We start from the raw sequence: 23,737 nt of genomic DNA on the forward strand, positions 1-23,737 counted from the left end.
CGCGGACAATCGGCTAGGCTTCGTTTGAGTGACGAGGCGCGAGTTTTCTTCGATCATGCTCACCGTGCTCCGCCGCGAGCGATGTGCATAAGTGCCGTACTCAAAGTGATAATGCTCCAGAATATCTGCGACCCGCGTAGTAACAGTACGCGGTCGAACGTTCACGCATCGAAGTCGCAGTCACGCGGACAAAACTTTCGTCGCTCCGCGCGTAAGATTTCCGTATCGCGGATTAGCCGATTGTTAATCAAATGCTCAAGATCTCCGTTCGGAAGTGGGCTGCGTATTTTACGCATGATTTCCGTCTTACGCTCGAACTGCTCTTGTCGAGATCACGCTCGACTCGATATTCCGCCATTTTCACCGGTGTGCGGACAAGTGAAGTGTCGACGCTTACTCCGCGCGAGTCGCACCGTCCACATCATCTGTGAACTTCCACATAAGAAATTAAGCGACAATCTGTACTGTAACCACGGTATCCTCATAGGTACGCCTGAAGTTGAATGCACTACCTCGCAGTGCAACTTTCGCACTAAGGACCAAAGTCGCACGGCGCGGTAAGCGATACCCGCCCTTTAGGCTTTCAATTTTGAATTTTGCAATAGTTAATATAAACAACAGTGCTCATCCAGCCATCAAATTTTTGTACAAACTTAAGTATTCATCCAGCTGTGAATATTGTAACTCAGTGATTATTAAAATTCACAACTTTCTTGTCACTCAAATTTGTTTAGAATATTCTTTGTCTCACCCTTCCTACTTATGTCAGTGCCTCGTTCAAGGCACGAATCAGCCACGTCCACAACGTCATCAACAGCAGCGACGTAAACACATATATTGTACATAAAGTACACAGTTAATATATTACTATACACATATACGATTTAACTACAATAAAGATTACGTTTATTTTTATTTATAATTAAAAAATATTAATTTTTATTTTTCGTAGGATTTTGTTTCTTTTCGTTTTTCCTTTTTGTAATTTTTAGAAGCCTTCCTTCTCCTTCCTCCAGCTTAGCTAACGCTATTCGTTCACGCTGTTCAAAGTAAAAATAAAGTTAGTTAAATAGTAAAATACTGTTTAATTGTGAGCTGAATAAATCTATAAATTCTAATATATACATATTGTATCTTTATTTGTTTTAAATCTTACCTGTTCTAACGTAAATTTTAATATATTATCAAACAATATATTTTCACGTTAATGCTGCATAGAACACATAACGGAGAAATAGGTAAACGATGCTTTTGTTAACTAGAATGCAACACCTTTAATATTGTTTGCCTCGAACATCAATTACAGATAATATACATATTAACCTTTTGTGAACGAGTAGTCCCATTTAGAGTCATCCTCTTATACAATATTTTTTAAACTGCTCACTCAGTTTAATATATGGTAAAGATGAGTCTATGTTGATTTGATAACACTTTATTTGAATTTGAGATAAACAAATTTTTAATAGTGAATCCAATATGGCGGACAAAATTTTTAAAAATAATCCAATTAATGCAAAACGGTTTTAGGAAAATTTTTACGGTTTTAGGAGTTTTTAATACTTCTAAGCAAGGCTAAGTTTTCAGTTTAATTTTATTTGAAGCTTGTACTAGCTGAGTGAGTCAGATATCTAAACACATAAACTTTCAAACTCTGATTATGAACCCTATAACGCAAGTTACTTTTTCATTAGAGATTACTACCTTTTTAATTTTTTATGTTTTTTTACAGGTTACATTTCAATACAAACTTAATTTTTAATTTTTAATTAAAGTTTGAGACCAGAGAATCGTAAATTATGTGATTTCAATAATTCTTAGAAAACAAAATTCCATACATTACGTTGTTAGAAGCTTTTGTTCTCAAAGGGTTAAATGTCATATAAGATATATAGTAATTTTTTTACCGTGGCAAAAAATGCGATGGAAAATGTAAATATTCCACCAAAAGCTGGATTAAAAACTTTGCTGCCACTTTGCAGAAGGAACAGTATCAACTTTTGTACGTGCAAAGGTGCTATATACCACCGAATATTGTACCTATAAAATAACAACTAGATAATTAATTGAAAAATTATAGGATCCAAATTTTAAGATCAATTTTCACTAGCAAGCATATTTTAAAGCATACCAAATCTTTTTTTATAACATAAAATATTTAGTCATACGTTTGTGAGCACCGTAGTGATTCTTACGCGGTAAACATTACGTGATTATTACAATCAATCATTTCTTGTCCGGTATAATTGATTATAAACAAGAATACAAACAATCCAGCTATCAAAACTATATGAATATAATATTGTATGATATCGTTTTCATTCTTGGTTCCAGCAATCTAAAACATATATGTAGCAATTATTATTTGTAAATTAATTGTTATACACGCACGCACGCACGCACGCATGCACGCACGTACACACGCACGCATGCACGCTCGCACGCACGCACGCACGCACACTCAATATAGGGGAAAACCGGAGCAAATCGTTAAACTAACGGCGCACTAACGACGCACATTCATTTAGGCCAAAATATGAACTAAAATTACATCCATTTTGCGACACTGTTGATAAAAATGATTCAAATCTGTGCTAAAATCATGTAGTAGGGGTACCCCATGAGTAGGGGTACTACATGAATGTTCCTCTCTGGTGACATAAACCTGAATTCTTTTCGAATGCTGTGTGCTATCTGAGATGACAAGTCGCAAGGTATCTCAAGGATACCTCTTGACATTAAAGTTATCATATAAATATTCAGTGACATTTTTATTAAGAAGGTATTTCTATAGGAAGCACAATTGTGCATTACGTACGCATAATTAATCCTCACCCTAGAACGTGTTTTTTAAAACCCATTAACTGTAAAAGAGGATCATTAACGTCTAGCATGGTTTTTTAAGTGATTCTAAAAATATTAAAAATTTTATGCAGCTTTCTTAAGTTACGCTAGTTTTTTGAAGACCAAGGACGTAAGTTATGAATTTTTGTCTTTATTGGCTGCTGTCACCAGTTGTTACAAAAAGACGTAGCGTGTCGCTGGTTATAACGACAAATATTACTTGAAATTAAGGGTGCGTTCCAAGTTGCGCATGAAACGCATAGAACACATTAGTGCTGCGTAGCGCTTTGAAACTGAAAAAATGACAGATTAGGTACGCCGATCGCGTTAATTATTTGTGTAACTGTTCTTCTATCGTAAAGATACAAATACAAAAACGCAATATATAAGTGTTCCGTTAGCTGTCACGGAAAAATAACGTCGTCGTCAATTGTCATTAACTGCTTCAAGTCGAAATTGATACAGTCAATGCGCTAAGAGGGGTGCTATAAATTCAGGACAGTTAGTATGTACACCCAAGGACTTTGATTCTGTCCATGGGAAAATTTTCCAAACTGAGAAGTCGCTATTTTCCTACATACTTACAGTTCATGATTAACGTAACGACCAATAAACTCTAGTCGTTTCATTAATCATGAACTGCGAGTATGTAGAAAGTGGTAACTTCTCAGTTTGAAAAATTTCCCCATGGACAGAATCAAAGTCCTTGGGTGTACACCCATGGAATTTCCGGGATAAGTTAGCGGTTACGGCCAGCATAAACCAACCTTAAAGGTTTGAGAAAATTTTAGGGATTAAGAAAGTTATGGGAAATAAGGTTTTTGGCTGCGTGAATGAAAGTGCATGTGATTATAAGTTAAAAGGTTAGGCCACAGTAGAATTTTAAAAAATTCGAAATTTTTTTTGGCTTAAACAATACTTTAAGGTTTTAGATATAAGATAGAAAATGTTTCATCAGCAGGGAAAGCTTTGTAATAAGTTTATTAAGCTTTGTTATAGCTAATTAAACTTTAAACACTAATTGAAACTTTAAACGTGTTTTTCTCGAAACCATGTTTTTCAAATCGGGCGGAAAGATAACTCGGTCAAATCTTTACCGATTTATTCAAATTTTAATTGCAGCTTTGTAACGATATTCTACACGGAAGTACGTACGGAATTTTAATTTCACTGTAAACTTTTTTGTTATAAATAATTTTTTTGTCATTTTTTTTGTCAAAAACTAAAATATTTTTTTATTTGTGCATTATTTTTATAAAAAACAAAAAAAAAAGAAAAATACAATTAATGAATGAAAAATAGGCTAGTGAGAGTCAGCGCGGATCAAAGAGCGCAATCACAAGAATTAATATTGAATCATTTATTCAATTCAAAATTACAAAACGAACGTTTCGACTCGCTTTGGAGTCATCTTCAGAGTAACAAAAAATAGTATAGACAATAGAAATAGAAGCCGTCATCAGTCATCGAAAACGGGAAGCATTCAAGTCGCCAACGGTGTGACAAATCTGTGGTGGTATTTTTAACCGGACTTATTTGTAATCACAAATTTGATTTAGAAAACATCAAAATTTTAGATAATGAGCACTACTTAAGCAGGCGGTTAATTTCCAAAATGTTATGTGGCACCATGACTCCCTAGAGCATGTCCACAAGAAAAAGTCACTAAAACAAATTGGACTATCCAATCAGCGCTCGAGTCTGAAAACTCTGTTACTACGTCAAGATAGCGTTGTAGTACCCATACCTTTTGTCACTTTACCTTCAGCTTAACAATTGAATGGTTATAACGGTTTGAGATTAATAAAGTTTTGAGTGTTTACAAGATTTCCTGAGCATAATTTATCGTTCCACTTCACGCAACCGCTACCTAATTAGTGACCGCGACGCGAAATGAGGAAGAAGAAATCAATATGCCCTTGTTTTATACGCCTCCATCTACACCAGGCACGTCAAAAACGGGCGGTAAACCCACCGAGAACAAAGACCACCGGGAATCCCACGCGGACGATATGGCGACACTGCCACCACCACTGCGTACAAATGTAGCCTATCCTGAGGCCCACGCATCAGATTTCAGGAACGTGAGACTTCTCATTTTCTGGAAGAATCGCCCCGCATTATATTTCGTGCAACTAAAGAGCGAGTTCACGGCGTACCGCATCAGATCCGATGACGTACGCTACAGCGCAATTATCCGACATCTCGATGAACAGACAATGATCGCCGTGTCAGATATTCTCGAGACGCTAGCACAAGATAAGTACACTCATCTAAAACAGGCGCTTATAAACAGATTCACCGATTCTCAGGAAAAGCAATTACATAAATTACTAAAAAGCTTAGAGCTCGGCGATAGAAAGCCATTTAATTTGTTAAGAAAAATGAAAATTTTAGCATGCTCTAGTGTTTCCGAAAATTTATTGCATACATTGTGGTTACAGCGTTTACCTATAAGAATACAAGAATTACTCATCATCTTTGACAAGGCGGATCTAGAAAAACTTGCAGAGTGCGCGGACAAAGCATAGGAACACACCAGTCATGCTGAAGTTGCCGCCGCCGCTGCTGCGTCTAACCAAGGAGACGTTATTCAAAAGCTCACAGAACAATTAAATGAGTTAACTTCTCTGGTCGCAAAAGTAGATAAAAGAAGCCGCTCGACAAGCAGACGAAGAGATCGCCGACGCTCACGCAGCAATAGCCGTAATACAAGATTCAACAAAAAGCAACAATGCTACTACCACCGACGTTTCGGTGATGAAGCGAGAAAGTGCATTCCACCCTGCGATGCACAAAATACTATTACTCCTGCAAAGTCGGAAAACTAAAACACACACCGTTGTGAATAGAAGCCCTGAGCGATGGACTACACGTTCAAAGCAGGCTCCACATGGAGCCACACGGACAGGAACTCAGGTTTAAAATTGTTAATTGACACCGGGGCAAACATTTCGCTGTTACCAAAACAATTCAACACAAAAGGTACACTGCTTACGGCATTCCGTTTATACGCAGCGAACGGATCAATTATAAATACCTATGGAGAGAAATTACTCACGCTCAACTTTGGACTTCGCAGACTTTTTAAATGGTCTTTCTACATAGCAGAAATTACCCGCCCAATCATAGGCACGGACTTACTGAAACACTACGGTCTATTGGTCGGCATAAAAGGTAAATGCTTAATAGATAATCTTACTAACTGTACAGTTACATGAGTACAGCGCTGGACAAAGCAAGCTATCATCCACACCATTAACCCTGGTTCTAAATACCACGCAATTTTAAGTGAGTTTCCAAGCTTAACCAAACCGACGCAGCCACCGACGCTGAAGTCACATAGAATACTCCACCATATTGTAACCAAGGGTCCACCAGTCGCGAGCCGTCCAAGACGTTTACCTCCAGAGAAGTTAAAGATAACGAAAGCCGAATGCGCACATCTTACCAAAGCTGAGATATATCGACCATCAAACAATCCATGGGCCGCACCGTTGCACATGGCCCCAAAAAAGCAAGAGAGTCAATGGCGGCCATGTGGGGATTATAGAGGGTTAAATGCCAACACAATGTATGACCACTACCCATTACCACATATCCACGACTTTACTTACGGACTTGACGGTAAAAAAATATTTTCTTCTATTGACTTAATCAAAACCTATTATCAATTTCCAGTCAACGAAGAGGACGTCAAAAAACAGCAGTAACAACTCTTTTTGGACTCTATGAGTTTATGGCAATGCCTTTTGGCCTAAGAAATGCAGCCCAAACCTTTCAAAGGCTAATGAACAAAGTTCTACAAAGGTTAGAATTCTGCTCCTTTTATATAGATGACATACTCGTCGCGTCTAGAAATGAAGAAGAACACATACAACATCTACGAGAAGTTTTTGCAAGATTACAGGAAGCCGGTATCACGCTCAACCCTTCCAAATGTGTTTTTGGCGTCACGGAAATCGAATTCCTAAGCCACCTAGTTTTGTCAAAGGATATCAAACCACTACCACAAAAGGTTAGAGCAATCACAGAATATCCAAAACCAAAAACTGTTCTACAGTTACAAAGATTTTTAGGTATGATTAATTACTACCGCATATACTTAAAAAACGCCGCAAAGAATCAAGCAGTCTTAAATGAATACCTGAAGAACGGAAAGAAAAGAGAGAACCGACCAGTCAAATGGACTCACAAAGCCACTCAAGCATTCCAAGGCTGTAACAAAGAGCCATTGCAAGCCACATTGCTGTCTCACCCAATCGCATCTGCAAGACTAACGCTCACTACGGACGCATCCGACGTGGCAATCGGCATAAATTTAGAACAGGAAAGTAATGGAAATAATCAGCCAATAGCATTCTTCTCCAAGAAGCTGAGCAACACGCAGAAGAACTACAGCGCTTACGACAGAGAGTTGTTAGTCATATACGAAAGCATTAAATATTTTAAGGATCTGCTTCAAGGTTGTGAGTTAGTAATTAAGACCGACCATAAACCATTGGTGTACGTTTTCAAACAAAAAACGGACAAAGCATCACCAAAGCAAGCTCGGCAATTGGATCTCATCGCAAAGTGCTCTACAAGAATCATTCACGTCTCAGGCAAACATAATGTAGTAGCTGATACTTTGTCAAGAATTGATGCCGTGGATACAACAGTAATAGTCAGCACCGACAAACTGGCTCAAGAGCAGGCTAAGGATAAGGAACTGCAACAACTTCTCAGAGGCACTACCTCTCTGCAACTCCAAGAATTCAACTTAACTGAAACACAATCACCACTTTACTGCAATGTCTTGAGAGGAACAATACGCCCATATGTACCTAAAACTCTAAGAAGGCGCATATTCGACACAGTCCACGAAATGTCTCATCCAAGCGGACGAGCCACTAGTCACCAGATACGCCAAAAATTTGTGTGGCCAGGCATCAACAAAGACGTGGGTCACTGGGCATGTACACCCAAGGACTTTGATTCTGTCCATGGGGAAATTTTCCAAACTGAGAAGTCACTATCTTTCTACATACTCACAGTTCATGATTAACGTAACAACCAATAAGCTCTAGTCGTTTCATTAATCATGAACATATCAGGTACATTTAGACCTTATTGGACCATTACCTATAGTTAAGAACTTTTGATACTGCTTAACAATGGCCGATCGTTTTTCTAGATGGCCAGAGGTCGTTCTACTAACAGACATAACGGCTGAAACTGTGGCAACAATTTTTTGTACTCAGTGGATTGCAAGGTTCGGAGTTCCTACGGTCATAACTACGGATCAAGGCCGTCAATTTGAGGCCAAACTTTTTAAGGCTCTCACAAACATGCTGGGTTGCTCCAAAACGAGGACAAAGGCCTATTACTCTAACAGCCTCTAACAGTCTACTTGAACGTTGGCACCGCTCCCTAAAGACAGCTATTATGTGCAACGACGCAACTACAAAATGGGTTAAGCGCCTATTTACGATCCTACTACTATTTACGGCCTACGCACATGCTACAAGGAGGACATCAAATGTTCGACAGCAGAGCTGGTGTACGGAACAACTTTTATAATCCCAGGAGAATTCTTCAAAAACGCCGATTTCATCATTGTTCGCGAACTGAACTCCGTTCGCTTAAGTTCGGCGGAACAAACGGCTGGTTCCGTTCCGCGAGAACGCGGAATATTGGTGCGAAAGAGAGGCACGGTTTCGAAGCGTAGTTGAAAGGAGAGCAAGCGCCGTAGCAAGCACAAGCAGGATAGCGAGCGAGAGAGTATGCGAGTGGAATGAAGGAGTGTGAGAAAGCGAGAGAATGCAAGAGCGGTTCGAGACGGAGTAAGTTGAGAAAGTGATAGAGAGAGAAGGAATGAGATAAGCAAATAAGGTGATTGTTGATCAAGCAACACTGTTAATGATTGCACAGTCACACAAAGTTTTTATTTTTAATAAAGTTTGTTGTTAATCGTCCGATACAAATTGTGTAGTTTACAGAAGTGTAGTTTACAGAAAAGCCGATTTGCACCGCACTCACTCACACTACTAGGTGAAGCTACACTCCGATTATCGAGTGACGAACGGATTAATTAAATGTTTTTACACAATTGTTAACTGAGAACTCGTTTTTAGTGTAGTCGTATACACTGCAATCACGTCCGTGAAATGTACGGTGCTCCTTGGTTTGCACGAGAAGTTTTAGCGTAACCACGGAAATTCGGCTAAGTCTTTTCTCTCACAATTAGAACGATACGTCTCAACCGTGTGCTTGCTAGTTCGTTTTTGGCCGGAAATCGACAGGAATGCTGATCCGTGCCCGAATTTGCCTATTCCATGGTGGGGCAACCGCTTTACAATATCACGCAAGATCGCCTCCTAGTTCTTCTGTATGCGAACGCGGAATTTGAGTAAACACGTAAATACGAGTTGTTGTTGAAACCGTGTCTTAAGCTGAGATACAATTTCACGAACGAAAGTCGTGGCCACATATGAAATTTATAGAATGCGAGAAACTGAAGGGACGAACGTTCGCGTGATATCAAACTAAATAATCGGATATATTTAAATCGATTTACTGACTAAACTTAAGAATTTTCTGACGCAAATAATACCGGAATATTTCTTACAATTAAGTTGAAGCACGTAATTCAAATTTTGATAACACATTTTACGATCTTTAGCAATCATAGAACCCGAGGTATTCACCCAAAACCTATGAAACCACATGCGTAAGTTACAGTCTCAGCCAACAGCACACCACGGAAAACACAGCGCATTTATGCACAAGGTCCTATCGACCTCCATACATGTGTTTGTCAGAGATGATACGACAAAAAAGCCTTTACAGTCACCTTATTCAGGCCCACACGAAGTCATCGTCAGGGCAAACGAACGTATGTACACCCAAGGACTTTGATTCTGTCCATGGGGAAATTTTCCAAACTGAAAAGTCGCTATCCTTCTACATACTTACAGTTCATGATTAACGTAACGACACAGAACATATACTATGAGAAATGAAAGCTCTGTACTTAACATGGGAAACAAAAAAGCACTGCCATCTGGTAGTGAAGTGGGAAATTAAATGGATTGTAGAAAGGGGGTCAAGGGAGTCTTCAGAAAAGAGAATAGAAGAAGCTTATTTATGCAGACAATAACCATTAACTTATGCCGGAACCGGTAAAGTTCATTATTAGGATTTCAATGCTTCTGTTTACCGAGGTCTCAATAAACAGTAGCCTTGAAATTCTAGTATTGAACTTTACTAGATCCTGCATAAGTTAATTGTTATTGCCTGCATAAACTATTCGTTGCTCTGCACTATTGGAGAGACCAGTTCATCAATGCTACCACACGAAAATCGAGTGAGCAGATGTTGACTCTTACCAACTTATATCAAGGCATTTTCTGATTGGTCATTTCAACTCCCACTTTCAAGTGAGCCTTACTTTCCGTGTTACCGGAAACCGCTATATTAGTTTCACCCACGTGGTCTCGAAGTTTTGGCACTTATATCAAATTTTATCTATATCCAGGTTGTCCGGAAAATCGCTACGAATATTTCGGGACGTGATTTGGGACCCCAAAATAAGAAAAAAAAGCTATATAAACATAAGTCCGGAAATAAATTGTTTTAGAGTTATAGCCACTTTTATGTTAAAAAAAATTGTATTTTATAGTCCACCTGGCATCTCTTCTTAAATTTTTTTGATTAAATTCCTAATTTTTTTATTTTCATTTCTTATTTTTTTAATTTTTTAATTTTATTATTTTTTAATTTAATTAATAATTTTTATTTTTTAATTTTTTTTAAATTTTTCGATATTTGTAATTACATTATTTTTTAACACATTATTTAATTAAATAAAAAAATAATAAAATTTGAAAATTAAAAAAATAAGAAATCAAAATTAAAAAAATTAGGAATTTAATAAAAAAATTTAAGAAGGGATGCCACGCAGCTTACTATAAAATACGATTTTTTTTTTAACATGAAAAAGGCTATAACTCAGAAACGACTTATTTTTGGACCTATACTTATATAGCTTTTTTTCCTTTTTTGGGGGTCCTAAATCAGGTCCCGAAATATTCGTAGCAATTTTTTGGACACCCTGTATATATCAAAGTTTCGCGAAGTAAAACAAACACGACGTCCGTTGGAAATCGGGGAGTTGCGGAACGCGTTAATGGCGTGTATTGCACGCGGTAGTCTACGCGGATTGGATGGTGCGCTGGGGCGATTCCGCGATTCGCCCGAGTGGCCTCCTGCAAGGTGCGGGTCAAGGCGCGGGTGCCCTGGCAATATTCTGAGGCTGGTTTTCTATTCCTGCACTAGACTGCACTGGAACGTTCCTTCTTGTTTTCACTAACTTTCAAATATATATCTATTTCACTTTAAGTGCACACTAATTCAGGGAGTTCAGGAACAGAAAACAAACGGCTGGTTTACGAGTCGGTCAAGAATGCTCGACGAGCGCGTATTCTTCGAGTATACTCCAGGGGCGTTTTGTTACAAGTACGAAATGGTTCATAAAGATAAATAGACCTCTAGGGATTTCTTAATATTATAATTTGTAACTATATAGCTTGTTATACGCGGTTTAGGAAGTGACTCTCTTTGTTCATATTCTTTTGGATAATTTATTATTATAGAATTTGTTAATAGTTTGCCATGAGAATAAAATTTTAGAATTTTTGCTTGGTTTTAGATTTTAATTGAGATGAGATAAGAGAGGAAGCTTAATGGTAGCTGCTGCTCAGGGTTGCAAATAAATGATTAAATTTTTGATTTAATTCCCGATTAATTAAGAAATAAGCCTGTATTATAATCGCTATTTACGGATTTGTTCAATTGATAATTAAATCTATAATCGTCGATTACCATCTAAACTAATTACTAGTTAAAATTCTAATTCTTAATTGTACAGTTAATAATTAATAAATAAACTTAATTTTCAATTAAAACTAAAGTAAAATAACAATTGGATTTTTAGTTATTAATTATACAGCTTGCAAGTAATAATTAAATTTTTAATCGTTAATTATAACTAAATTAATTGATAAATATTATAAACTTTTAATTGTTAATTATAAGTGTAACGACCCCGTTTTTCCCACGGATGGTGGTCGGTCAGGAACGAGAGCGCGAAGGGTCGCAGAGAGAATTAGACTTGTGTATGGTGAAAAAAATAAAGATTTATTAGTTGAATAATAAAGTGTAGAAATCAAAAATACAGAAAAATAAAACGGATAATACACGCGGGACGGAATCAATAATACATAAAACACGCGGACGCTGTACGTGACAGTTTGAACGGTTCACAATATTCGCAGACAGAAATCACGGTAATACGATCGGCTATTTACAAAGCGACGATGTCACGAGACGAATTTCGGAATACGCGTATAGATTTACCGACTCGTGACGTCAACAGATCCTTGGAACAGGCAGTGTTATCCTTGAAGCGTCAATTTTCAGCCACCGAGTGCAAAAAAAATTGCACCCACTGATGGGGAGAAAATGCTACGAGTGCTGTTTCTTCTGCATTCGATGGCTGCAAATTGATCTTTCAACGGCAACACTGAAACAGGTGGCCATGTTGTTTTAACCGGAACAATAACTTCTCGGCGCGGAGCACGGCGGGAGCGCGGCGCGATACACGGATCCGTATATTTCGCTGTTCGGTTCGCGCAGACCGTCACGAGGCGGTTATACCGCAGAAGTTTTTGCCGGGTGACAATACCTCGCGCCACACAATTATCATACAATATTTAAAAAATGTTTTTAAAAACATTTAAAAAAAATTTTTGAAAACATTTTGTTGCGTCCGGACGTTGTGGTTTTTGAATTTTTATGTTATTTTATTATTTTTATGTTAGGGTTTTATATTTTTAAATGGGTTGTTGTCACCAGTCCTGCATTTTACCAGGACAAAATTATTGATTGATTTTTTTTATTATTAGTTTCGAATATTTAATTATGATTAAATAGATTAGATGATTATTTTGCATATTATTATTTATATATGATATTATTATTATTTATTTGGGTAATATAGCTAGGAAGCGGTGGTATGGGATTGCGTTAAATGATTTTATGAACATGGTTAAGTGGAAAATAATTCTATAAATTTTATTTAAGTGAAAATGTATGAAGGAAATACAGTACCGCCCAAAATTATATCACCTTTCGATTTTTGGAGCATAACTTTCATCGAAGTGTATCAATGCACTCAAAATTTTATAGTAAATTTTTGATGAAAGATACACCTCGTATATAAAGTATAATGAGATTTGACAACATACATTATGATCTTCGAATTTTTTTTTAAGTTTTTCATAGTTGTACTTTTGTACTTTTTTTGTTTTTCGTGTCACAATCATTATTCTTACCACCATAACCTAGTTTTAGCAGTTAAATTTAATATTCCACATTAATTATACTTGTTATGACTCAAAATTAATTATGATTTAAATTTTACATATTTTGGAAATTTTTAATAAAAATAATTTTCTACATGTTGCTGTGTTTATTATTTAATAAAAAGTTGTTATTTACATAAATTATATTTATCATTAAAATATATTACAATTTAAGAAAGATTTGGGTCTTTTAAAACAAATTATGCTCAAAAATAACCGAAAGGTGATATAATTTTATCCGGTACTGTAATTGGTTACAAAAGGTTTGATCTTAAAATACATATGAATGTATTGGTTTTATTATAAAATATATACACGCACGCGCACACGCGACACGCACACACGCACACACACGCGCGCGCGCGCGCGCGCGAACACGCGACACGCCCACACATACACACGCGCACACGCACAAACACACACACACACACACGCACGCACGCACGCACACACACGCACACGCACACACACATATTATAATAAAGAGAATGAATATAAAAGAATGATTGTGAGATGATTAATTACAATTTGCATGAATATGAATGGAAGATTGAGATAACAATATTTATATAAATAAGAATAATATATTAATAATAATATTTACGTGTCTACAAAATATAATTGGTTTAAATATTAACAATAATAATAATATCTAATTAGATGTGTTAAAATTTAATAATTTTAAGGGATTTTTTGTATTCGAAAATTTGATTTACGACTGATATAATTAGAGGTAGTTTTCGCGTCTTTATATGTTTTTAGTGTAAATTGACGGAGGCATGGGGCGCGTGGGTTTTCTATCTGGAATATAATCGTACGAGGGTTTAGCTGCCCTCCTTCTAAATTCAATCTCCCTCCTTACATCACATTTTGGAAGATGAAAAGAAGCGGTGAAAACCGACGGTTCTAGTACCAGTGATTTCACCAAGAAAGAGAGGACGTTAGGCAACTCTGGCCAATGCCAAGGAATCAAAATCCTTGATTGCATTTAATTCTTTGCGAAAAGCGCGTAAAAATTGTCTGCGGCCTCCGGCTTTGCCGCGATGTGTCTTCTTACCCATGTTGCTTTACGAAAGATTGCCATTATGCCGATTAATACAAAATTCTAATAAAAAAATAAAATAAAATAATTTCTTACCAATTTCCGTGTGATTAAATTAACTTAGAGAAAGAGAAGAGAGAGAGAGAGAGAGAGAGAGAGAGAGGATTGTTTACATAGAAGCGTACGTGCAGGAATACGTCGTGAAAAACAGTAGGAGTGAACTTGAAAATTATATGTTAAATTATTAATTATTTAGATTCTACATTTAAGATTGAAGATTGTATTTAGTTCTAATTTTAAATTAAACGTTTTAGTTTAATTTTAAATTTGATAACTGAAGCGTTGCAGAATAACTCAAAATGCCGGTGGGATTTTTTGAAGAAGGAAGTGAGGTTAAGGAATATATCATAAAAGGGAAAATAGGTGACGAAGAAAGCGAAACACAAGCGTGAAACTCAGCCGCGTGCAGCTCGAAAAATCTCTTTTAGAGTAAAAGGAAAAATTGGAAAGGAGAAGGTCAGTAGGTATCGGGAAGTGAGGCAAGCAAGTTACGCCGCGACCAACCCCTGCACCTAGAAAAAGGAAAACGAGGAAGGAGGGAAGAAGCGGTGAGGTTTAACGGCCATGTTCTACTAGGGAGAGGAAGTGAAGGAAGGAGACATCCCGATGCTATACTCCAACTGCTTCGTTCTTGAAAATAACCCTCCCGTCGTTGTGATCTTTCTGGCAGTCTTACCGTTTGTTGTCGCTTGGTAAGCGCACACTCCGACTGTTCAGAGCGATCTGTTCAAAAAACGCTCCGTGCGCACGAGGTTATGGGTTTGAAAATGGCATTGCAACGCGCTCTCGCGGCTAGCGCCGGCTCCCGCGCTTGTAGACGCTCGCGCGGGGCGAACAGCAGAGGTGGGGGTGGGGAGGAGCTACGTTTCGCCGGGCGGCCGTATTCCGACACGCGACCGCGTGTCGCCGAACGTTCGAAAAACACTGGACGAGTGCGCGCGCTCGCGGGCATATTCTTTTAAATTCTAATGTTTTTAAAATCACAATTTTTCAACATATTTAGGCCAAATGAGTTTGATATATTAATTAATTATTTAATTACGTAATTCAACAAATGTCAGTTTAACATTAATATTAAAGTAAATTTTACTAAAATGGTATTTTATTCTTTGCGGAGTACACTGCGGACCTCCGCTCCGATTACATAGTTTCGACATTTTATTTCTCGCATCCTTTACAACGCACGAGAGAGAGAGAGAGAGAGAGAGAGAGAAAGATCACTCATCCATTCATACCTCGACACTCATTCTCTGGACCTCCGTTTCCGCCGCATTTTTCTCTCTTCTTTCCACACTCTCATTCATACTCAGCCACCCTCCTCCCTCTTTCATCTCCTCCAGTTTCTTCATCCAAATCTCTCCCTCCTCCCTCTCACCTAAAACCTCTTCCACCATCTCTTGCCATCCCTTTTTCGTCTTCCAATCCGTGCATTCCTCCCATATATATTCCCATGTTTCCTCTCCCCATCTACATATCCTACACTTTCTTTTCTCCTTCTTTTCCCAGTATCTACCTCCTCTCATACCGTCTCCTAACCTAAACCTTGCAATCCTTTTCCATCTTTCCTCCTTCTAATCCCTCTTCAAGTATTCCGGCACTCCCTTTTCCTTCACTCTATTATACCATCTGTTGAACCTTGAGCTCCTAATTCTTTCCCACCTTTCCTCTTCCTGCCGCCTCCTCTCTCTTGTTACCAACTCTTCCCCCCTTAACCCTCCTTCTTTTCTCAACTTTTCTATCTCTTTGATATTCCAGCTCTTCTCTTCATAGAAACCTCTTCTTTCTTCCTCCCATTTTTCCATTACCTTTCCCTCCTTTGTTCTATCTCTTATCTCCTCCCAACACAACCTTGCCAACTCCCCCCCTCCTCCTTCTCCCAGTTTCTTTTCATAGCTCCATGCCCTCATTCCTGCACTTTCCCTTAATTTTTCCCTTTGCACCTCCTCCCTTACCATGTACCCCGGTGTGTACCTTTCCACCCCTATTACCTATATCAATCACCTGTCCTGTATCCTCTCTACCCCTTCCTTTTGTTTCCACCCCCAAATTTCTGCACCATAGCTAACCACCGTCCACACTAACCTATCAAACAACCACAGCCTTCTAGCCCCCCCCCCTCGATGGTGACCCACCTTGACGTGGTGAGGGGGCTGCCCTCTTCCTCGAGTCGCCTTCGGGCGAGGAGAGACGGAGGGTCTAAGAGGTCACCGGGAAGGCATCTGCCTTCCATTGGAAAGCAGCTGCGCTGCCCAAGGCGCCTTTGGCGCGGCGGGCACGAGAGGTGGAGGGGCTAGCAATTCCCGTGTCTGGGGACGGTGTCGTTTTCACGGCTCGCGTCCTGGCACGGGGAGAGCTGGCCCCTCAAAGGGTAGGACGGGCCGGCGAGATCTCGGTGTTACCGAACCCGCCGGGCTGAGCCGTCTCCGGGCCGCCTGGACGTATTCCAGGGCAGGGTCGGAGCGGTGGGGATGTCCCGGCGCGTGCATCATGGGAAACTCTCCCCGATGCATCGGGTCGGGGCGACCCTCGGGCCGCTCGGACTTTTCCGAGGCAGGGCCGAGGGCGTGTGCGGACAGCGGCGAGGAGTTTCTGTGAAGGGACTTGTCCCGGAACGGAGCCCCTCGCCGCTCCCAATTGGACGAGACGGGCCGCTGGGACCCCGGTGTCAACCGGACCCAGCGGGCTGGGCCGTCTCCGGGCCGCCCGGAATTATTCCGGGGCAGGGTCGGAGCGGTGGAGGACGGTCCAGAGCGTACCTCGTGGGAAACTCTCCCCGAGGTTACGGGCTGGACTGGCCCCGGGGCCGCTCGGGAGTATTCCGAGGCGGGGCCCGGGGCGGTGTTGGCTGGCCCGGCATTCCGCGACGGCGTCCCTTCCGAAGCGGCTGCTGGGCTGGAGTCTTGTCCCCCCTGGGGATTATTTTACCCTGGGTGGACGTGCTGAGCGCCACAGCGGTTAGGGTGCGGAAGGGGCGTCGCTTCCGTTACCTGACCCGTCCGTGGGGCCCCCCGGGTGGCGCCACCTGTGACGGTGCCCTCACTGTCGGAGGCGGGGGACCCCTGAAAGCCCATGCGGGGCGAGCCCTTGATGGCTCCTCCGTATGGGTGTGTAGGGGGCTGGAGGCCTGAGCACCGGATGTCACATTCCCGGTGCCCGACCCCCCGAGAGTACCCGGGGCACTCCTCCTCAATACCTGTATTGGGGCGGAGTGGGAGATACGCCGGTCGGTGCAGCCGTCACGGGGAGTGGGATTCATTTCAAAATGTCAAATACCAACTAACTAACAAAGGTGCCGGCAGTCACCCTTTTCAGGTGTGACGTACAGGCGAGCACCAGCTCGCGGGGTGGCCTGGGAGGGATGAAGGCTTCTTCATCCCTTCCAGATCTGAAGGGCGACGTGTCGCCCACTGAAGGGAGGGACCTTTTAAGGCATAGGCGAGGACCCAGCACCGGTGCCGGCGGGCTGGAACTATTTAGCCCGACTGACGCACAAGGTGCCGACGAAGGGAAGCGGATGCCCCCGTACAACATACGGGAATTCCCGCCCTTAACAACTAAAGGAGCGCATGGGAAAGCCACTTCCGGCACCAAACCGGGCCCGGCCTGCAGCAAGGGCAAGAAGCCCGACAGCTGCAACGCCGGGGCGGCAAACACCGGGCCAGGGGCCGAATCCGGAACAACCGGCATAAGGAGGGGCGACTCCTCTCTGTCGGTGGGCTCCGTGACCCCGCTGCCCTTGGACGATGACGTCTTTATGGACGTCGAGACCGAGGGAGCTGGGCCATGGGGGCACGGCAGGAAAAGATCGAGGCGGAAGGAGACGAGAAACACCATCCTGTCTTCCTCCGACTCTAAGGAGGGCCTGACAAAAAAGGGACGGAGGAGACCCGCCAAAGACCCCTCTCACGAGAAGCAATTTACGGCGGAGGCCCTGGCCCGAAAGGCCGAGGCGGAGAGGGCGAGAAAAATCAAAAGGGATCACAGGATAATCCTAGATCCTGAAACAAAGCCCTCCTCCGAACGCGCCACGAGGGCCAATAATGAGGCTCTCGAACGCGCAGAGGAGTTAGAGCGACAACCGACGGCGGCAGTGGCCGCCGTCATGACTCAAGGGTTAGGCATATTGGCCAAATCCGTAGAAAGGTCCCATAATATACAGGGCCCGATCCGAAAGGACTTATGGCTGGCCTACACAGAATTAACAGCCGGCCTAACTACAATCCTGGCCAGACAAGAGGAGGGTGGCGAGGCGCGACAGCGCTGAGAGAGTAGTGTGGCCCTGGACCAAGCCAGAGCTAGGTGGGCCTCAGAAAAGCAGAAACTGGAAGCCGAGCTGGGGCAGCTACGCGTCCGGGTCGCACTACTCGAGAAAGAGGCTCCTACTCGAACGAGAGATAGGAACACCAAAGTCGGGATACAAACCGACACGGACCTTGACACTGAGGTACTGGGCTGCCTTGTGAAGACCTATCAGCGGTCTCCACGGGATAGCTCAGAGCCGGGACCCTCCAATGTGGAGAAACCGAATATAGGGACGAAGATCCCCCCGAAAAAGAAGCCGGTGGTGATCACAGTAGAAAAATTAAAGGAGCCATTCTTCCGTCCGCCGCTTAGAGGGGTTCGCAAGCAGCTGAACCCACTCTCGAAGGCGGCGGACGTAAGGGTGGCCCCAGCCCCCACCCCCCCTCCTAACCAACCCGTCCGCCAGCACCCTGTCGTTAGGACAGAGCGGACTGGAGCGGGGGAAAAAATGAGGAGTGGCAGAACCCTAACGGAGGACGACCTAAAGGAGGCCCTAAACAGGATCCTCCCGGCCGTCCTCCGCGAACTGGGCGGCATTCCTGTTAACACCACTACAGAGCAGGACACCACCCAGAACGCGAAGAAGAAAAAAAAAGAAGAAGAAGACCTTGACGGGGGACACAACCCCCCCGCGTGGAAACCAGGACCCAGGGTGGAGCGGGCGCGACTACCAGCGGGGGGACCAACGACAACGCCCCCGCAAACAGACCAACCGCGCCCTCCATCCTAGAGCTTTGGACAGAAGTAATTGGCCGAAAGGCCAAGAGGAAGGTCGCCCAGGCCAATAACAACAACAACACGGCGAGACCCCCTCCCCTTCGAACCCCCCCCCCACCAACATCTCTTTCTAAGAAGAAGAAGAAAAAGGGGGGGGGGAGAAAGGAAGAACAAGGAGGATCCGGGGGTACACCCTCGACGGGAGTTAACGCTCGCGGGCCGGCCAGGACGCCTAAAATCCGACCACCGAACACGGGGGCCATAACCATAACCTGTGCCGACCCGGGATCGTACACGCAGGTCCTTAAGACCGCGAGGGAGAAAGTCAACCTTTCCTCCCTCGGGATCGAGGACCTACGCCCCCGCAGGGCCGTTACCGGCGCCCTTATCTTCGAAGTTAGGGGCGCCGACAACGGCACCAAAGCGGACGCTCTCGCCGAGGACATAAGGATGGCCTTGGGCAACAGGGACAACGTTAAGGTGGCTCGACCGTCGAAAACGTCACTATCTCCCCTAACTCTTTTCTTAACCCCTCTATCCCTTTCTCCTTTGCCTTCACTCCTTTTATAATTATGTTTCTCTTCCTCTCTTCCCTTTTCCTCTTTTTCCCCTCTAACTCTATTCTCTTCATTCTTTCTTCCTTCATTCCCCCCTTCCTTCCTCTCTCCATTTGCCCTATCCTTTCCTCTTCCTTCTCTTCCTCATCCCCTTCTTCCTTCTCCTCCCTTCCTCTACCTTTCTCAATTTCTTCCACTCTTTTCTCTAAATTGTCTAATCTTTTCCTCATATCTTCCATCCATTCCCTCATCTCTGCTTTCCCCTCCTTTACCTATCTTAATTTCGCTTTAATTTCCTTAAAACCCTCTCTCACCTCCCTTAATATCTCACACAACCCCCCTTCTTCTTGCTTTTTTGGCTGCTTTTCTAGCTGTTTTTCTGGCGATCTCAATACCTTTATACTTTTTTTAAAGATACCTGCCTGTAATGCATCTATCTCCTTCTTTTTCTCTCCTCTTTTAAACGCATCTATCAGCGATAGACTATATACTCCATCCCTCATCTTTTCTGCTTTGCTTGGTCTTCCCACCTTCCTCTTCTCCTCCCCTTTCCCCTCCTCTACTACCCTTTCCCTCTCCTTCCCTCCCTCCTTTCCTTCCTCCATCTCGTCTTTCTTCTAACCTGTTAACTTTTCCTATTCAATAGTTTATTTACTTGCAGTCAGGTTAAAAATTTTTGAAATATTTATATATTTATTTTAATAATTTTAAATAAAATGTAAATAATTCTTTTTTTAAATTAAGTAATCTATTTTTGCAGAAAATATTTACTATAAAATATGACTCTTTTTATATTTAAGATGATCACACTTTTTAATCTAAGAAAACATTTTGTTTGTCAAGTTTAATAATATTTTTAGCTTATTTGTAAATCATTTTATAAATGTAGCAAATGTAAAAATACAAAATTATATTAGGATAATATATCGGTTGCTCAAAAATTACTCTAATTCAAAATTTCCCGCAACTTACTCTCTCTTGCTATGCTTCTCGCTTCTATCGCCCGCTGTCGCTACCCTCCCTCTTTTCTGCTTCCTTTCTACTCTCTATACCTGCTCTCCCGTCTAACCTCCAAATCCCGTCCCAACCCTACTATCACTCTCACTATTCCCTTACCCCAGCCCTTTACCCTTATTCGCCCTCCTCCACCAGCATCTTCCCTTTCCCTTCACCTCCTCGCACTCCACCACGTCTCACCTTATCCCCTTACTCCTGTTTATCAATCGCACTCTCCACACACACACGTCAATCACTCTCGCTACCGGAAACGGAAGTCCTTAAAGTAAATTTTATAAATTCATAAATAAATTTATAGATTAACGCGGTTATTTTAAAAATGCTTTAATTTAAAAATATTATCAGATGATGTTAGAAAAAAAAAAAGAAAAAAGTTTTGAACGCCAGACATAACAATTTATAAAAACGTTAAAAATAATGGGTACCCTTTTTTCATTAAAAAAATGTTTATATTAACGTAAAAAAAATGATTTTTAAAAGTAGGAGTCTATGAGAGTTCTAACCCAAGTGCTCCAAAGGGGGAGGGGGGATGAGGTGCGCGGCGGGAAATGTGGATGCGGGGGTTAGGAAAAGGGGGTAAAGACGTCACCCCTGAGATTTACCCTTATCTTTGTTTACATAAACAATGATAAGGGTTATATGTTTTGTAACGACCTGATTTTTCCGCGCACGGGGCGGCGTGAGTTCGGCAGACGAGGACGCGGATGAGGTCGCCAAGAGAACTAGACGTCGTGGATGGTAGATAGAATAAACTTTATTTCGCGTAGACGGTGCGGTACAAGATAGTAGCGTTCTGGACACGGCGCGCGGACGCACGAATGACGATGACGCTCGGACGGACGTAACAAAAGCTTATATCTACGCGCGGACGGACAAACGGAAAATCAGAACACGCGGACAAACAAAGACGGCAAGTCGAACGCGGTGATTGGAACGGTCGGATTTAAACGCGATATTTACAGGCGGTGTTTATTTACAAGTGAGGGACTCCGAGCCGAGTTTCTCGGAATTTGGAATCCCTGTTGATGCGCTGGTGCCGTGGCCTTGCTGAAGGTCGCGGCTACAGCCGGAGAAGTCGCACGGAGAACTCCACACCCCGAGTCATGAGTCGATACCGTGGCAGGAAAGCGGATCGGGAAAGTACCAATTACCAGGATCTCCTGGTGGAGCCCAAGATAAACTTGAGCCCGTGAACCGGCAGTCTGGGAAGCGGATGACTAGTTGTCAAGATCACTTGACGGAAGCTAAGTTCTCTTAACTCCGATTAGCGCTCAGGATGTACTTCTTTTTCGGACGGAAGGCGGACGGAAAAGAAGCCCTGACTATCGGCGCTTATATAGCCGAATCTCGAGGGCAGGTACGGAACGGTGCGGTTACGGAAGGGGAATCTCTGCCGCTCGAGATCGGCAGCGACCGCCACTTCGGTCGCTTTACGGAGCGCATGCGCGCGGAGATTTCTCAACGCGCGGATGCGTATACGCGCGCTACGCCGGTTTTGAAGTTTTGTTAGCGCTGTGCGCCGGTTTCTTGCTGTCTGGCGGTTGTTCGGCCGGACAGCTTGGAACGGCGGACGGTCCGAGGGGGGCGCGGAAAGGTGGTTTGTTACAGTTTACATAAACAGAGATAACCGTTATTAATTTATATAGATAGTGATAACCGTTATCTGTTTGTGTAAATAGACAGCTGTGGGAGTGGATGGGGGAACCATCGGTGCCTGAGTTAGAACTCTCATAATATACAGGGTGTTTCAGACCACGCGTACACCCCTTTTCTCTTCGCAGGATTAGGACCAATCAAAAATATGTTCAGACGAAAGTTGTAGGGTTTCAAAAGATCTATTCAATGATCTTATCAGTTTGACCTTGGATGGCGTCGCCAAGGTCAGATCGAAATTACATTAAGTTTTTTAAATGAAACACCCTATTTTTGATTCCAGAATCTAATAGCTGGTGTCAAGACCTTTCCAAAACACTACAAGAAAGTTTATTTTCGTTGACTACTTTCCGAGTTGTGCGGCTTGAAAGTTACACTACCGCCAACACCATGTAAATAACAATATAAAATCACGCGTTACGCAGAAAGCCGTGTAGCCGACACAAAGAAAGTAAACACGCGAGCCGGGCCAACAAAAACAGATCATGAAAAATCGTGAAAGTTAGCTGTCGCGACCGTAGATAGTCACGTACATATGTATGTCATAATATTATGTAATTACATTATTACTTTAACGGTAGCACATGAGCAATAACGAGCGCGGCTTTCTGCGTAACGATGTCTAACTCGTGATTTTATACATATTGTTATTTGCATAGGATGTAGTAGAGATGTATTCACCACAACGCTATTGTGACTCAACTCAACACGAGTGACAATAACTCTCTCAAACATGTCACCTACGTCTTCAATAACCGTCATATCAGTATCAATCGCGCAACAAAAATCCGATCCTTTTTATTAGTCTAGGTTTATTTAGCCATGTCCTATTCCAATGAAGAAGCATATGATATGCTGCTAATTTTAGGTAAGTGTCGAGGTACATTCATTGCAGCGGAAAGATTGTGGCGGGAACGTTATCCTGATCGGACTCCTCACTCGCTAAATGTTTTTTCACGTTTGGCTAAACGAATCAAAATTAAAGGTGTCGTTCAGCCTCAACATAACAAAGGTACACAAATTCGTCGTCCGATTATGGATGAAAGAACAGTGGAAATTCTTGCATCGACAGAATTGAACCCTTATGATTCTTTAAGACGACGAGAACAAGATTCTGGTGTTAGTAAAATCAGTGTTTG

General features: G+C 42.1%; 1 protein-coding gene across 1 annotated transcript in view; it reads right to left on the minus strand.

Annotated features, from left to right (window-relative positions):
• Positions 1 to 889: 889 nt before the first annotated feature.
• Positions 890 to 23,737, minus strand: part of LOC120357460 — a 121,710-nt gene continuing 98,862 nt past the window's right edge. Inside the window, exons 7-10 of the mRNA XM_039447766.1 lie at positions 2,196 to 2,338; positions 1,908 to 2,040; positions 1,157 to 1,258; positions 890 to 1,040 (exon numbers count right to left, since the gene is read on the minus strand). Coding sequence (XP_039303700.1) covers positions 1,205 to 1,258; positions 1,908 to 2,040; positions 2,196 to 2,338 — 330 coding nt within the window. The 3' untranslated portion in view covers positions 890 to 1,040; positions 1,157 to 1,204. The remainder of the gene's footprint in view (positions 1,041 to 1,156; positions 1,259 to 1,907; positions 2,041 to 2,195; positions 2,339 to 23,737) is intronic.

The sequence above is a fragment of the Solenopsis invicta genome, chromosome 4, assembly GCF_016802725.1.
Source record: "Solenopsis invicta isolate M01_SB chromosome 4, UNIL_Sinv_3.0, whole genome shotgun sequence".
Lineage (NCBI taxonomy): Eukaryota > Metazoa > Arthropoda > Insecta > Hymenoptera > Formicidae > Solenopsis > Solenopsis invicta.